Here is a 15,919-nt window from a genome sequence, read left to right on the forward strand (position 1 = left end):
TTTTCTCACTCACATTATAATCTCACCACCTTAAAAAGTTAAAAAAATTAAAATGTTATTTCCCCACCAACTATTATTCCCAAAATAACCTTTAATATATACATACATATGAAATTATAAAATTGTCTCTTAAAAAATATAACAAATAATATGTAAATGAAAACCATTAGGGTGCGTTTGTTGCGCCTGACTGTCTCGGACTGGACTAGCTGCCGGGACTAAGCTGGACTGGCTTAGACTGGACTAAGCTGGACTAACTTAGTGAAGCGTTTGGTGCAGTCTCGGACTAAGAAGCAGGATAAGAAAAACAGTACTGTTCACCAGATTTGTGTTTGCTTAGACTAGGACTACAAATTTTTGTTATTGTGTAATAGAGTAAAGCTACAAATCTCATGATATGGGTTAATTTGAGCATATTTTTACCATGTATATTATGAATCTTAAAAAAAATTGACAATTGTTTTGTTTCTATTACCTACTAATAGAATTGGGTTTAATTTGCAAATGTAGCTTGATTTAAACTCTATCACCCAACAGAAGAAAAATAATAGTGGCCAATACATGTAACTTCAACAAATACAAGTACATAAGATCTCCATAATTTAGAAAATCCTAGTTAACATTAGTTAACATTAGCCAAAATAGATCTCCATAATTTACAAAATGGCTAGTTAACATAAGCCAAAATACTAGTGCAAAGCTAAGTTATAAGTCATAACATAAGATTGTATGATTAATAAAATACATCCATGTTAACATTAATAAAATACATCCATGTTAACATTAGCCAAAATCCTCATCCGCTTGCGTTGTCGCTTAAAAGCCTTTGGACGAACACTTTCTTGAGTTCCGGTTTGATTGCCCTGAACACTCCCACATTTTTTGGTTTATCCAAAATAAGAGACAATGCATCAATTTGATCCATAGGAGAGAGACCCATTGCTTCAAGTTCATTAGCTATGTCAGTATGATCTGCAGTACCTTGAACTAAAGCTTCAGTTACCATTTGCATCATCTTCCCACTTTCAACATAAAAATCTTTCAGTCCACTGATAATTGCCTCGGTTCCATCACTTGAACTTCCCACAGCTCTTTTCCTCTTTCTTTGGCTATTTTCAGATGGGGTGCTTTGTTGGCTTTATTGGTTCATTGAAGAAACAAAATTATCACCTTCAATATCACTTTCACCAACATGATCATGACTTTGTTCCTCCACCATTTGAGCAGGGGTTTCGGCTACATTACCCGTAGCCCGATCTTTTCCAAATATATATGCAAATCTATCAAACAGTGGAAAAGGTTTGCTTCTCCATCCATCGGCTTCTTTATTTCTCTAAGATTATATCAACATAGCAAAACTAAAATTTAGCATGCATAACAAATATAGCAGCAAGAATATAACTAATGCATAAATAAAATAGGATATGAACCTGCACATAAGTTTGCCATGCGTCATCACTGTCAACTTCAACGCACTTTTTGACATCATTCCATGCAAATCCACTTGTGTTTATCATGTCAACGACCATACTATATGTTTTTTTCCATTTCTTCAACTTGGACTCAATATGTGGATTTGCCTTTATATTTGAATGAGGACATAAAACATTGACAGCTTTTGCTATTTCAACCAAAGTACCTTGTTTGAAAGCACCGGTGTCACACCGTTGCTTCCGAGCAACAAAATCCTCAAGAACTCCGAGTAATACTTCTTCCTCAAATGCTTCCCATTTACGCCTTCTTCCTTTTGGCTCTTGAGTAGCATTCAAAAAAATTTCGTTATCCATACCTAAACAAAAAATATTTTAATGAAGGAAAATACCATACAAATAATCAATTTGCATAATATCCAATCAACTTGCATAATATCCAATTAATTTGCATACCATCCAATCATTGTGCTAATATCTAACAAATGCATGATAAAAAGAAATACTAAAATAAAATGTTATCATTAACACATATAGCTAGTTCGGTTGCTGGTTCCTAATTGCTCTCCACTCATTATACATTTCCTGAGCCATATCATTCCTCATTGCAGTCCACTGGTCCGATGTTTGAACACTACCAACATATTCACCTTCTTCTGTATTTTGTCCATCTTCTATTATTGGCAAATTCTCCATTGGATCTACAGACATCTCTTGCCTAATAAGATTGTGTAGTAGGCAACAAGCGGTAATTATTCGACCTTGTGTCCTTATCGGATAGAAAGATGGACTCCTTAGTATCGACCATCTTCCTTTTAGCAAGCCAAAACAGCGTTCAATTACATTCCTTGCCTTAGAATGCTTCATGTTAAAATATTCTTCCTTATTAGAAGGTGTTCGTCCCTCCCATTTAGATAAATGATAAGGTATTCCTCTATAGGGTGCAAGGAATCCTTCACCATTTGTATAACCACCATCTACAAGATAATAACAACCTAATGAAAAAAAAAACAGACTTTATTAGTGTTTTGTAGTTGACAAACAGAACTAAACCTAACTTACAAAGTTGAGACTAAGTAATAGTCTTACCCGCTGGTACCTTAAAACCATTAGGCCTACTAATTGCATCATGTAGCACTCTAGAGTCTGATGCGGAACCCTCCCACCCCGAAAACACATATATGAACTGCATATCTCCTGAACACACACCTAACACATTAGTTGCGACTCGACCCTTTCTTGTTCGGTATCTTGGTTTGTCAATTTCAGGTACATGCACATCAATGTGTGTTCCATCCAATGCTCCCAAGCAATTCTTAAAAATAAAAAATAAAAAAGTTTTTGTTAATTTATACAAAGGGAATGAAGAGTTAAAGCTTAGGGAAAATGAAAAAAAATTCTCATCATACCTTAAAACATCGCCACCTAGGATCTGTAGAATCAATAGGCACAAGCTAGGGGACTTTTAGTAGGATACCTTGTAATCGCAAAATTCCTTGCAATACGCTATTGAAATACCTACTTATAGTCTCTCCCGACCTATAAAATCTACCGCCAACACTACGATTCTTAGTATGATGTGCTAATATTTGTAAAGTCATACACACATGTTCCTCTACAGACACTAAACCATCAGTTTTTACCCTCCCATCTTGACGAAGTAAGTCGCATAATATGCCAAAAGTCCTTCTATCCATTCTTAATTCGTTGACACATTCAGTATCAGAATTCCCTATTATACCATTCAGATAACACAAACTAATCTCTCGTCTAATAAGTGAACGGTTAGTCAATGTGGGTCGTTCAACATGTCTCTGTTTGCCACGTAGCATCATCACCACAAGAATCGTACAAATACAAATTGTCTCCAAATAAGACATCTCTAACAATAAGATCAATAAAAGCTTCCTTCGATCCATATCTATCCAAACAAAAAAAAAAACAATAGTATGAGGATTGCTATCATTCCTAGGCATTGCATGTGAAGAGGGAAATTAAAGGACACCTGTAATGCAGTAGCCTTAGCCTTAGCCTTCTGTTTATGCTCCTCTTCTCTGCAACAAACAACCACAAAAAATTGCAATTCAGCATCAACCCCACACCATACAAAACATTCACATTGTAATATCATGGTTATAAACCAAGTACATACACACACACTCATGGACAAATGTGCAAAATACACATACATACTCACACTCACACTCACACTAACACACACACACGGACATACACACACACTGCACACACACTGCACACTGCATACATACTGCATACATACACACACACACACACTGCACACACACACATTGCATACATACATACACACACTGCACACACACACACTGCATACACACACACACTGCACACACACTCACACTCACACACACTCACACTCACACTTACACTCGCACTCACACACACTCACACTCACACTTACACTCACACTCACACACTGCACAGTCACACACACACACACACGGGGACAGAGTGCAACACACTCTTACCCTCACACACACACTCTGTTTTTATACTCACACACACACACACGCGCACACACACACACACACTGCATACACACACACTGCACACACACTGCACACTGCATACATACTGCATACATACACACACACACACTGCGTACACACACACACTGCATACATACATACACACACACTGCATACACACACACACTGCATATATACTCATACTCATACACACACTGCACACACTGCATACATACATACTCATACTCATACACACACTGCACACACACACACTGCATACATACACTACACACACACACACTGCATACATACTCATACACACACTGCACACACACACACACACTGCACACATACACACACACTGCATACATACCGCATACATACACACACACACACACTGCATACACACTCACACACACACTGCACACACACACACTGCATACATACTCATACTCATACACACACTGCACACACACACACTGCATACATACACTACACACACACACACTGCATACATACTCATACACACACTGCACACACACACACACTGCACACACACACACACTGCATACATACCGCATACATACACACACACACACACTGCATACACACTCACACACACACTGCATACACACACACACTGCACACACACTGCACACTGCATACATACACACACTGCATACATACTGCATACATACACACACACACACTGCACATACACACACACTGCATACACACACACACTGCACACACACAGTGCATACACACACACTGCATATACATACACACTGCAAACACAGTACATACATACACACACTACATACACTACACACACACTACATACACTACACACACACACTGCATACATACACACTGCAAACACAGTACATACATACACACACTACATACACTACACACACACACTGCATACACTACACACACACCCTGCAAGTACACACACACTGCATACACCCTGCATACATACACACTGCAAACACACTACACACACACACTGCATACATACACACTGCAAACACTACACATATACACACACTACATACACTACACACACACTACATACACTACACACACACACTGCATACATACACACTGCAAACACAGTACATACATACACACACTACATACACTACATACACTACACACACACACTGCATACACTACACACACACCCTGCAAGTACACACACACTGCATACACCCTGCATACATACACACTGCAAACACATTACACACACACACACTGCATACATACACACTGCAAACACTACACATATACACACACTACATACACTACACACACACTACATACACTACACACACACTACATACACTACACACACACTGCATACATACACATTGCAAACACAGTACATACATACACACACTACATACACTACATACACTACACACACACCCTGCAAGTACACACACACTGCATACACCCTGCATACATACACACTGCAAACACAGTACATCCATACACACACTACATACACTACACACACACTACATACACTACACACGCAGACACACACACACAAGCACAAAGTACTCCCATTGTTGAAACCCCAATTTTTAAAAATCGAAAACAACATGTGGGTAGGACTTCCAAGTTTTACAACATTGACATCCTAAATTCCCAAGTTCCATCTCATCTTATGAAAAGCCCAAATCCTAATTTCAATTTCACCTAAATATCAAAACCCTAATTTATTCAAGTGCAGATCTCTATGATTCAAAAATTATCAAACCCAAAACAATCAAATCACATAAAACTCAGTAAAATTACCTTCTACAACACAAATACATGCAATTAATAGAAGAATCGAAGTTTACCATACAACTCAGATGAGGCGAGCAGATGCAGAGACAAGAAGGCGCTCAGAGGAGGGTGAGGAGGAAGAAGATGAGAGAGCACGGCAACGAAAATGAGAGGGAACGTAGAGATGAGGACGAGGGAAGACAGGAGGAAGGGACGAAGGGACAAAGGGAAGGCAGAAACTCTCTCGATTTGCTCTGGCTTACGAATCCGCTGGGTTTTGGGGTTGCTCACGAAGACCACCTAAGGAGGTCTTTAGTCCGACCGAGTCCGGCTTAAGCTCATTAAAGCTAATCCGGTTGCACACCAAACACAGGACTATAGTCCTGTCCAGTCCAAGCCTTACTAATCCTGTCAAACAAACGTGCCCTTAAGGTCTGCAAATTCAAATGGAAACGACAAAGGTATCCAAATTCAAAAGAATTCGACAACGACAAATTTAAATGACATACACACAAATTATTCTTCTACCTTTTTAATTGGAAACATAATCTTCTACCTCTTCCGTAGAAACGTCATCTTCCACATGTTCAATAAAAAAGTCATCTTCTAAGTTCATTGATATTTTTTTACTTTCTCTGAATGAAAGGAAATGAAAATACGAGTTAGGGTTTAAAATAGACAAATCGTCTCCCATGCCCAACTTTTTTTATTATTTTTTTAAATTAAGCAAAACAAGATAATTAATGTCCTTATCAGTCTTTTTGTAAATGGACAAATTTGTAATTAAAAAATTCATTAAAATGTGGGCGGAAAGATAAGACATTGGAATAAGAATAACATCACTCTTCTTTTTATTTGAGAGAAATTTACATGATATGGGCATATATTGGTATTGTGGCTTCTTGTGCCAATGTACAAAGATGTGAGTAAGTTTTTTTTACTTAGTATTGTATAATCGGCACGGTCGTCAAAGTGTCAATATACACCATCCATATAAATTAGCACAATATGACAGGTTGGTGTATATTTGATATCTTATTTGTGTTATGTGATTTGATCCATAATTTTAAATATTTGGCGTACAAAGCACATGATTAAAAAACGAAAAACAGATAGTTTTCACTCGTAGAAAATGTCTTGTTATGCAAATAAAGAAAATAGTATACATATTATAATATAAATAAAATAGAAAATTCTACACCAAAATTTAATAACAACACTGAACCATATATTTCTCTTATGTTGATAATATATGTAACTGTATTCTGAATACACCGACAAAATTTTCAATAAAAACGCTTTTTAGTTGGTTGGTTGGTGGGAACACCCAAATGCAATGAATGGTATCTATTGTTTTTTAAATAAGACGTATTTTTTTCCTTTTTTTTTTTTAAATTTTTGGCTTTTTGTTCATATGCTGGCCGAGCCGACATGTCGTTTATCAGGGGATTAGACTGCTATACTTCTCACTGTAAACGTCTCGTTATCAATAGATGATTCAATATCACACGTCGCATGAGATGAGATTCTTCATTTGACATGAGATGAAATGAAATGATCTGTTTTGGTTTGTCCTACACAGACAGTTTATGAAAAGAATTTTTTCCACCGGCCAACCGCAATCATGTGCTGGTGGTGGTGGTCGATTGATATTCGTATATGTATTGTAAAAAACGCACTTACATCTAGATCAACAATCAATCAATCGTATAAACGAGTACGATTGAACAAAATTGTTGACCGTAAATGCACTGTCGAGCCCAGTTGATCTACAGTTAGTAATAAATACTCATCTACGACTGAAATAAAGGAAACAAAGCAGCTGAACTACTACTACAGAGTAGCACGCGTGTTCTATCCACGAACCATGGATCGGTCTAACAAGGAATCATGAAACATACCATGATTTATATCTAGTAGTCGAACAACGTAACATGGAATGGCACCAGAAGTCTGGCACCAGGAGTCTAACAACATAACATGTCATGTTCGATTATTCGGAAACATATGCGGGCATTAACTTACTGAACATGTTATTCATGAGCAGTAACCGCAAAGAGGCAAGTCTAACAAGATCCAAATGAATGAGATTAGCATTTGAAAATTCAACTAAAACAGGATTAGCATGTGACCCTCTTCAGAGAAGATGTGCTTAATCTCCAAGCGTCTTTGTTGAAGCAAATGGATGGACCAAATGAAGGCCCAAGGGAAATCAGAATCAATGGTTACTCTGAATTACAATTACACTGGAAACCCTAGCCCTATCCTTCTCTCCTACCAACCCTAATTTGTCAATAGAAACAACAGATTCATTAGTCAAGTTACATCATTACATCTGTTTTCCATCATCAAGTCACTTCTTACTCTTCTTCGCTGAATGCCCGGTCTTACGCTTATGACGGCTGAAATCTGACACAAATCGGAAGGTCTGTGCACACCCTGGTTCAGCGCATACATAGGGACGAGCACCTGTGTGAACCCTAATGTGCTCGGTGCGAGACCATGCCCACTTGAATGTCATCTTGCAGCCCTTCCAAGGACACCGAAGGGGGCGATCATCTGTGTGAACTCGGCGATGTTGCACCAGATACTTGTGCGAGAAGAATTTCTTTCCGCACCCCTTGACTGGACATATGTTTCTTTTGTGGAGGGAAAGCTCATGCCTCGAGGCAAAACTCATGGTACACCCCTCAAGATCACACACGAATTCTCCATCCTCTTCCCTCTTTGTTTCATTTCGGCCAGCCTGAGTCTTCCCTGCTGAAGCATTCTTTGCCTTTTTCCTAGCAGTTTGTTGCTGCTCTTTTGATTTGGTTCCAGGGACTTTTGAGGGCTTAGGAGCTCTTTTTCTAAGGCGCGTGCTAGGCCCACCTTCTGTCTCATCTTCAGCATATAAATCAAAGCTGTTCTGCTCAGACTGATTATTCTGCTCAGATTGATTATTTCGGAGCCTAGGTGTCTGCTTCTTCGTTTGCTGAGGGGTTTGTTGATTTCTCAGAGTGCGAGTACCTTGTTTCACAAGAGGAGCAGTTCCTTGTTTCACTTGGCGAGAGGTTTCTTGTCTCATTTTCCCACGGGTCTCTGGTTTGGTTTGCTTGTTTCGAAGATTTCTCTTATGCTGCTGAGAAGTATCTTCCGGTGTTTCGTCCAGAGAGGTATCTTCTCTCTCCATGAATCTGGCTCTGGCCTGCTTGCTTCTAGAAATGCTCCTTCGTTGCTGATGAGAACTAAACCCGCGAACATCCTCCGAAATCAAATTTTCTCTCCCAGTGCATTTAGTTGTCTTGCTTCTAAGGACCCTCCGCGGCTGATGAGAACTACCCTCAAACGAATCATCTGAAACCACATCTGTTTCTACTGGCTTGAATTGCTTACTTTTAGCAGTCCTCCTATGCTGCTGATGAGAATCAATTCCCACAGAATCATCTGAAACATCACTTCTCTCAATATACTCAACTTGCTCGCTGTGAAGAATCCTCCCATTTTGCTGATGAGAATCATCCTCTTGCATTGAATCATCTGAAAATGCATCATTTGTCTCAATACCCTTGGCTTTCTTGGTTCGACCTCTCTCAATATGTTTGGCTTGCTTGCTCTTAGGAAGCCTCCTTTGCTGCTGATGAGAGTTGTCATCTAATGAATAATCTGAAACTGCATCCTCTTTCTCAAAACATTTTGCTTTCTTGGCTGTCCGAGTATCTGCAGTCATTTTCCTCTTCCTAGCATACTTCTTAACTGTCTTCTCAGTTCTGCGTGTGATTTCTGATTTTACCTCATCATCCTCTTCTGGCATTGCCCAAGCACGGAAGGGCCGCTCTTCTTCATCTTCTGCTACTTCTACTTCTTCCTCAGGATCCCTTTTTACTAGAAAAGAATGAACTTGGTTTGACATCCATACTTTACCACACCATTTGCCTGCCACTACCTTTTTTGGCTTGCCACCTCTCCTCCCATAGACATCAATTCTTGTTGGCGAACTAGCAGGAGAGCTCCGGCCAAATGCTTTGTATATAACAGAATTGTATGGCATCTGCTTACTATAAAGATGAGAGCGGCTAAGGCTGGCACTGTAGAAGAGATTGATCCCCAACTTTACAGCCCAGTCCCCATTCCCAGCAATGGCATCCTCGCTATCCAGAGCTAACTTAATCCTCGTCTCATCTTCCTTGGTGGCATTCATGAATGCCATATCATTCCAGAGATAACTTATTCCCAGCTCTTCTGCCATTGATTTGGCTTCATCCTCTATCCTTGGGTAGTCTGCAAATGTTTTATTGATAATCAGAGAGATGATTAGAGGACAAATACTTCCCCATAGCCATAGCCATAAAAATGGTTGGCTACTTAAAAGTTTGAAATGTTCCAGACAAGTAAATAAAACAAGCCAGCCGAAGAACTTCTTGGTGTAAACAAGACTGTAAATAGCATGTATCTAAGTTTCCTTTCCATGGCAGTTCTATTTTTTCGTAAAACAAATTCCACCAAGCAAAGGAAATGGTATGGATTCATAGTGGCCGACATATGAATATGAAGTCAGTATCATCTTAACACATCAGTGATACAGTACTTAACAAAACATTTTCATTAGTGGCTGATAAACTGATAACGGTATAAACTAGAAAAGTAACTCTACCCATCTCGTATATATTCGTGTTCAATGATATTTACTAAACAGGTCAAAGTGCACAGAACCGAGTTGAACAGTAAATAAAAGAAATATGCGAAGAAAACTATTATTATACAAATTTTCTAGGGCAACAGCGCACCTGGATGACAAAGGAGTAAAATATGGACACCTCCAATTGAACGAAGCTGCTGCTGAACCTCTACAGCATGCTCAAGGCAGAAGACATGCATTCTAGAAGAGTCTTCATCGCATCCTGGATGACATGACGTGTTTGTTTTCTGCATTGGTACGATAGCCTTACCAAAACCTGTTGCTGTGGAAGCATAATTATTAGTTCTGAAATCAGCAGAGCTGTCAATGTCTTGATGGCCGGTATCCTTGAAATTTGCTATTTTACGTCCATCTGTAGCATAGTGATCAAAATTTTGTAGACGAAGTTCATTCTCACAATCAGATCCTGGTGACGAGGGACTGTGAACCCCACTTGTACCCCCAGAAGGAAGACTAGCACTTTGGTCTCTATATCTACTTTCCAAAGAACAGTTTGTCACCTTTGGTTCATCAGAACAGACAGGAGCATCTGTTTCAACCTGATCTTCCTCCAAGTCAGATGAATTTCCATAATTCAAAGCTAATAGACCAAGAGCTGAAGTCTCTCTCGGCATTTCAGTATTTGAAACCACTTCATTTCTTTGATCAACCACCTGGATTTGATAATTACCAGAGTGAACAGGCACATCATATAAACCATTAGGGGAATTGTTTTCCTCCAATCCTGTTTTTGACAAATAAACAAATTAACATTCAACACATAGAATTCTATTAAAAGGCAAAGTAGAACCATTATATACAGAAAGACATCTCCAGAGGAGACAGAATAATATGCAGGTCAAGTGTATACAGAAACTTGAACAACACTGATTGTACTCAGATATAGATACAACATAACAAATATGCCTGCCTTAGTGTAATTCAACTTCAAATATGGCTGCCTTAGTGTAATTCAACTTAAGAGTATAATAGTTGGTGCATCTTTCGAAGAGTCATGGGGGAAAGGATAAATAAGGGGTGCCTAGTTGTGTACAGTAACAAATGTAAGTTGGGCATTTCATCCTGGAGATTGCATAAACCATTGGAAAAGCCAGGCTTTACTCTTAACTGTGAATCGACACTAATTTTCAACTAACAGAAATTTATTGAAAATTACAACTTACGGATGAGCTTGCCTTAGTTCACATGGAACAGTAGGTACAATAAAAATGATTCCTTAAGTGAATTGTGCCCTACTTTCAGGTCATATTTTAGACGATAAAAAAAAGAAGAATATCCAAATAGAACCAACCTGTGCAAGGAGCATTATTTGAAGTAACTGGATCTCCAGTTACAACCGAGAACGCCTTACTACCCAATCCAGATCCAACAACCCAATCATTAAAAAAGCTACAATCTGCTGACATAAGATATCTGGCTGCTTCTTCTGTTGGTTGAATAATAGCAACACAAGCAAAGCTCAAAATTCCACATGTAACACAAGAAAACAGTCTCTGATCTGACAACCCCTCCCCTTCGACATGACTTTCTCTTTCACAGCTCAAGTTCGACCTCTTTAAATTCAGGCCGCAGACATTATTACATCCACTTAAAGAGGGAAGATTATTACTTTCACTTAGAGATGCAAGTTTTCCTCTCACGGAATAGAAACCTTTAACCTGCTGCCCGTCTATCATGAGACCATCAGAAACTGAACCTGACGATTTCATTTCTTCCTTCAGATTGTATGAGCCCTGGGAAAAGCCAGGGTTTACTCTTGATTGTGAACCAACACGTAATTTTGAACAAACAGAAAGGTCAGAAGAACTTTGGGGTAGAAGGACAATTGGTGACCCTTTTCCAAGAACATGAAGCAGGTCATTATTCTGAATGACATCCTGTACAAATAGCTCTTTAACTACTATGTCTCCTTCACCCTTTCTCTTATCTTTCAGTCGAGAACTCCGTGGTTCAGAACTTATGCGCGCAGGCATTCTGCAAGGAGAGCATTACATAATTGAGGGATCTCTACACATAACCACCCGGTTTATCTTTTGAATCTACAACACATCTAAGTTCATTTAATAAATTATAAAAACTTTGTGGCATGTTTTTCAACCAATTTATATTCTTAAACGTGCTTTTTCCTGAAATATTGAAATCCCTATTTTCAAACTCAATAAATTGGTCAACTAATGTGTGTGTGTGTGTCCGACTATATAATTATGTAATTAGGCAGAAGGGATGTCATAAAGGTCACGGACAAACCTTGAACACAATGCTAAAGCAAGATCATAAAGTAACTGAAAATGAGACACCATTGGAGGATAATTGATTGAAGCTCGTCGAATAGCAGCATCTTTTGCAACCCTCAACCACTCAGGAGTTGCAATGTTAGCTGCCTCCGCAAAATTAAATCCTACGTAAAATTTCAAACAAATGATACAGTTATCTTCATTTATATAAAAACAAAGACAAGAACAATGATTACTTAATTCTAATAAATTAAAGACCACTGCTCTCTCACCATGACTGAATCCAGTGTGATACGCTCTTGGGAAAGTCACAACAAACTCCCCAGCATTTTGCACAAGCCTGATTAAAACAAATTAAGGGTGTAAGAGATACATGGAAGCATTGACACCACAACAACGAGGTACTCTAGGAATGCTACAGGCGACTTCTACGAAGAACAACTTGGCAATTTGCATATATAACTTTCCAGGGAAGAAAAAAATCCTATTCTTATATCAAACAGCAAAGGTAAATATGAGTTGGCATAAATCAAACAGGTTCACGTTGATGATTCTTTCAAAAATTAAATCAAAGCATAACCGATAGCATCACTGGCATTAAAGGCAACAAGAGGACATTCAGAAGTAGACAAAACAATGATGAAGGAGTTACCTGCAGCATGGAATTCCTGAACTGACAAATACTTCAGGCGACATCACAGTAGTCTTCTCGCCAAGGGTTGAAAAGGTAACTGATGGAAGACATATTCTAATAAGGGTTAGTCGCTCAAAGCGTATCCAAAATCAATCCAAGTCTACAATGACAAGTCACGGCATTACATTGCAATTCTTAGTGTACAAAGAAAATGAAGTAAGAAACAAACACTGCAAATTTGTAAAAAGGAATGCAAAACGAGGGCAGCATTGACTCTCAAAACTATGCATCAAATTTCAAAAGAAATACTCAAAATCAACCACTCTTAGTTTTCTAGCAATCCTTAATTAATATCCTGATACTGTACTCGCAAGTCAAAAGGTCAGTTCAGACATAACAGACCACCAACCCTAACTTAGAATGCACTCTCGTCGGCGTAAAAGTCATCCATTTTAACAAGTAATACTTCCCACTCTTTACTTCCTAACAAAGGCAACTTAAATGAACAACATCCCATAGATTCAGCACCATTTCATAACAACATCAAACAAACGGTGTAATGAAAGTTTCAGAAAAAAGTTCAAACAAACAAAACACAATTAGAAACAGAGGATCAGCCAGTTTCACAGTCCACTGTTTCAGTCCTGTAAATATTCAACATTGCCCTGAACTCACCAAGAGGATTGATCTCTCCTGCATAGCCCTGTACCCTAACAACCTCCTCGAATGCAACCGCAGCGTCCCTCGGCACACCATACCACGTCTTCCCTGCTCCCATATGCAGATAATTCAAGCTGTGCAAGTCATGGTCCTCCACATGCCAAGCAAACCAGCTGAACAACATAGCTATATACACCATCGGCGAAGTAACCCCCGGAATCTCCTCCTTCATAAACCTCAATAACGACCCTTTTGACCTCGACACCCCCCTCATATTCCAAGCAGTATCACCAAGAGTCACATTGTCCCCTGCATCTTTACTAGTACTACTACTTTTCCTCGCACTCACTGGCACAAAAGCTGAACCGGGCATGTCGTTCGCATACTCCACCGAAAAGGGTTTATCCACAGTCGCCTTCCAGTAAAGGGTTTCAATTTCCAGCGGCGAAAGCCCTCCCTTCTTGCTACATTTTCTCAAGTAACTCTTCTCAAAGCTCTTAGCTTTCGCTTCAAATTCCTGGAAAGTGTAGTGCTCGCCGCTCTGCCACACGGGTCGGTGCACGGGCCGTGGCCTCCGAGGGCAGAACCCGATCTGCTGCTGCCGGGTAGTGAATGTGGGCTGGGATTTCTGGCCCGAAGAACCCAAAACCCCCGCCCGAGCAGCCAGAGACCGGTTCAAGTTCCCAATTGTGGTCTTCTTTGAGGAAGGCGGCACCGGCGGCACGATTTTGCAGATTCCGTACTGTGAAGCCTCCTTCTCGATTTTGAAAATGTAGGCAATCGGATCTTGGAACTCCGCCCAAGTGGGGTGGTACTCGGGAGCTACGGGTAGGGTTTTGAGCCATTGAAACACTTCCGGGTTCGCCTCTGCAACCAACCCAGAAGAAGCCGCCATTGAAACAAGCAACCAAGCAATCCGTGTGAATTTCTGAGATTTGGGTTTGATTCAAAACCCCATTTCGGGTAGGGAATTGGGAAGCGGAAGGAAAAGGAGTTCAGATTCTTCGGTGCTTCATTTGGTTTTTTTTCTTGGTATTTTCCTCTGTTTTTCTATATTATTCAACAGAGGAGAGAAATGAGAAGAAAAAATAGTGAAAATTTGGGGCAGGGGAAGAGGCAACTGAGGCTGTGAGTAGTGTGTGAGGGAGACATGTGAGTGGTGTTGTATTCTGGGTTTGTACCCACTCTCCCAAATGACATTGTTTCTCAATCTTTTTACACTTGTACCAATTTTTTAAAATTTTCTGTTTGGTTTTTAGTTTGAGAATTGATCTCTTGGGGTAAAAATAACAATTTTCTTTAGTTTTTGGTAATTTCCAGGATGACCTTTGTGAATTTTTTGTTTGGATAATTTGAAAAGAAAATAGAATCGTTTTTTTGCATTTTCATTTCATTCTTACCATATCATGGTTGGTTGGATTGGATGTGACGACCTGTTCCTAATTTTCTATGTAACTTCTTCCCGAGCGTGTAAATTGACATTTATGCCCAGGTTGGCAAAGTGACGTGGACGTGTTTATGCAGCTATAAATTATTTTTCTCGCTATCGTAATTAATTAGTATTTGTTGTTACGATCACGTAAGCGCGAGTTAGACCCGAATCGGATTCATAATGAAAAAACTTACGTTACGTTAAAGTATGTAAAACGCAGGTAGAATTGTATACAAGTGCGTGTTAATTCATCAGTGTTAGAAACACTGCTTTGGATATATTTCGTCTAATTACTTTTGTACAAACCCTATCCTTTTCCTTCTTTAAAACTGGACCCGTGCCTTACTCTCTTTCACCAACCAATCAACCTTTTTCCCCAAATCTCTCCCCCAATCAGATTTCCCTCCTCCCTGTCCAATCAGAACTTGTCATCACTCTCTCTTTCATCTCCTTCTTTTTCCCTCACCATAACTCTCTCATCTTTGTGATCACCAAGAACACGTATCAAAACTCGTAGATCGAACCTCCAACTAGCACCATCGTGTTCCTTTAACGCACGAAC

At 39.4% G+C, this 15,919-nt stretch overlaps 2 protein-coding genes across 2 annotated transcripts; both read right to left on the reverse strand.

Annotated features, from left to right (window-relative positions):
* Positions 1 to 9: 9 nt before the first annotated feature.
* On the reverse strand, positions 10 to 3,698 carry LOC126625591 (uncharacterized). The gene is made up of 4 exons (XM_050294643.1): positions 3,436 to 3,698; positions 1,431 to 1,789; positions 1,171 to 1,333; positions 10 to 29 (listed from the first exon to the last, which is right to left on the reverse strand). Exons 2-4 carry the CDS (start codon positions 1,785 to 1,787, stop codon positions 10 to 12), a joined length of 540 nt encoding a protein of 179 aa, XP_050150600.1. The 5' UTR covers positions 1,788 to 1,789; positions 3,436 to 3,698.
* Positions 3,699 to 7,786: 4,088 nt separating this feature from the next.
* Positions 7,787 to 15,072, reverse strand: LOC126627395 (lysine-specific demethylase REF6-like). Its single transcript, XM_050296866.1, has 7 exons — positions 13,941 to 15,072; positions 13,284 to 13,362; positions 12,904 to 12,971; positions 12,645 to 12,795; positions 11,689 to 12,371; positions 10,486 to 11,121; positions 7,787 to 9,979 (listed from the first exon to the last, which is right to left on the reverse strand). The coding sequence occupies exons 1-7, from the start codon at positions 14,818 to 14,820 to the stop codon at positions 8,073 to 8,075; spliced, it is 4,404 nt and encodes a 1,467-aa protein (XP_050152823.1). The 5' UTR covers positions 14,821 to 15,072; the 3' UTR covers positions 7,787 to 8,072.
* Positions 15,073 to 15,919: the final 847 nt, after the last annotated feature.

The sequence above is a fragment of the Malus sylvestris genome, chromosome 6 (genome assembly GCF_916048215.2).
Source record: "Malus sylvestris chromosome 6, drMalSylv7.2, whole genome shotgun sequence".
NCBI lineage: Eukaryota > Viridiplantae > Streptophyta > Magnoliopsida > Rosales > Rosaceae > Malus > Malus sylvestris.

Bases quoted from the DNA above. Each gene is read 5' to 3' on its own strand.
- LOC126625591 (XM_050294643.1), bottom strand. From the start codon at position 1,787: ATGGATAACGAAATTTTTTTGAATGCTACTCAAGAGCCAAAAGGAAGA. The intron at 1,334-1,430 runs GTTCATATCCTA...ATATAATCTTAG, and splicing joins CATGGCAAACTTATGTGCAG to AGAAATAAAGAAGCCGATGG. The intron at 30-1,170 runs GTGATAATTTTG...TAACTTTTTAAG, and splicing joins TGGTGAAAGTGATATTGAAG to GTGGTGAGATTATAATGTGA.
- LOC126627395 (XM_050296866.1), bottom strand. From the start codon at position 14,820: ATGGCGGCTTCTTCTGGGTTGGTTGCAGAGGCGAACCCGGAAGTGTTT. The intron at 13,363-13,940 runs GTGAGTTCAGGG...GTCTTCCATCAG, and splicing joins AGGAGAGATCAATCCTCTTG to TTACCTTTTCAACCCTTGGC. The intron at 12,372-12,644 runs GTTTGTCCGTGA...CTCTCCTTGCAG, and splicing joins GCTTTAGCATTGTGTTCAAG to AATGCCTGCGCGCATAAGTT.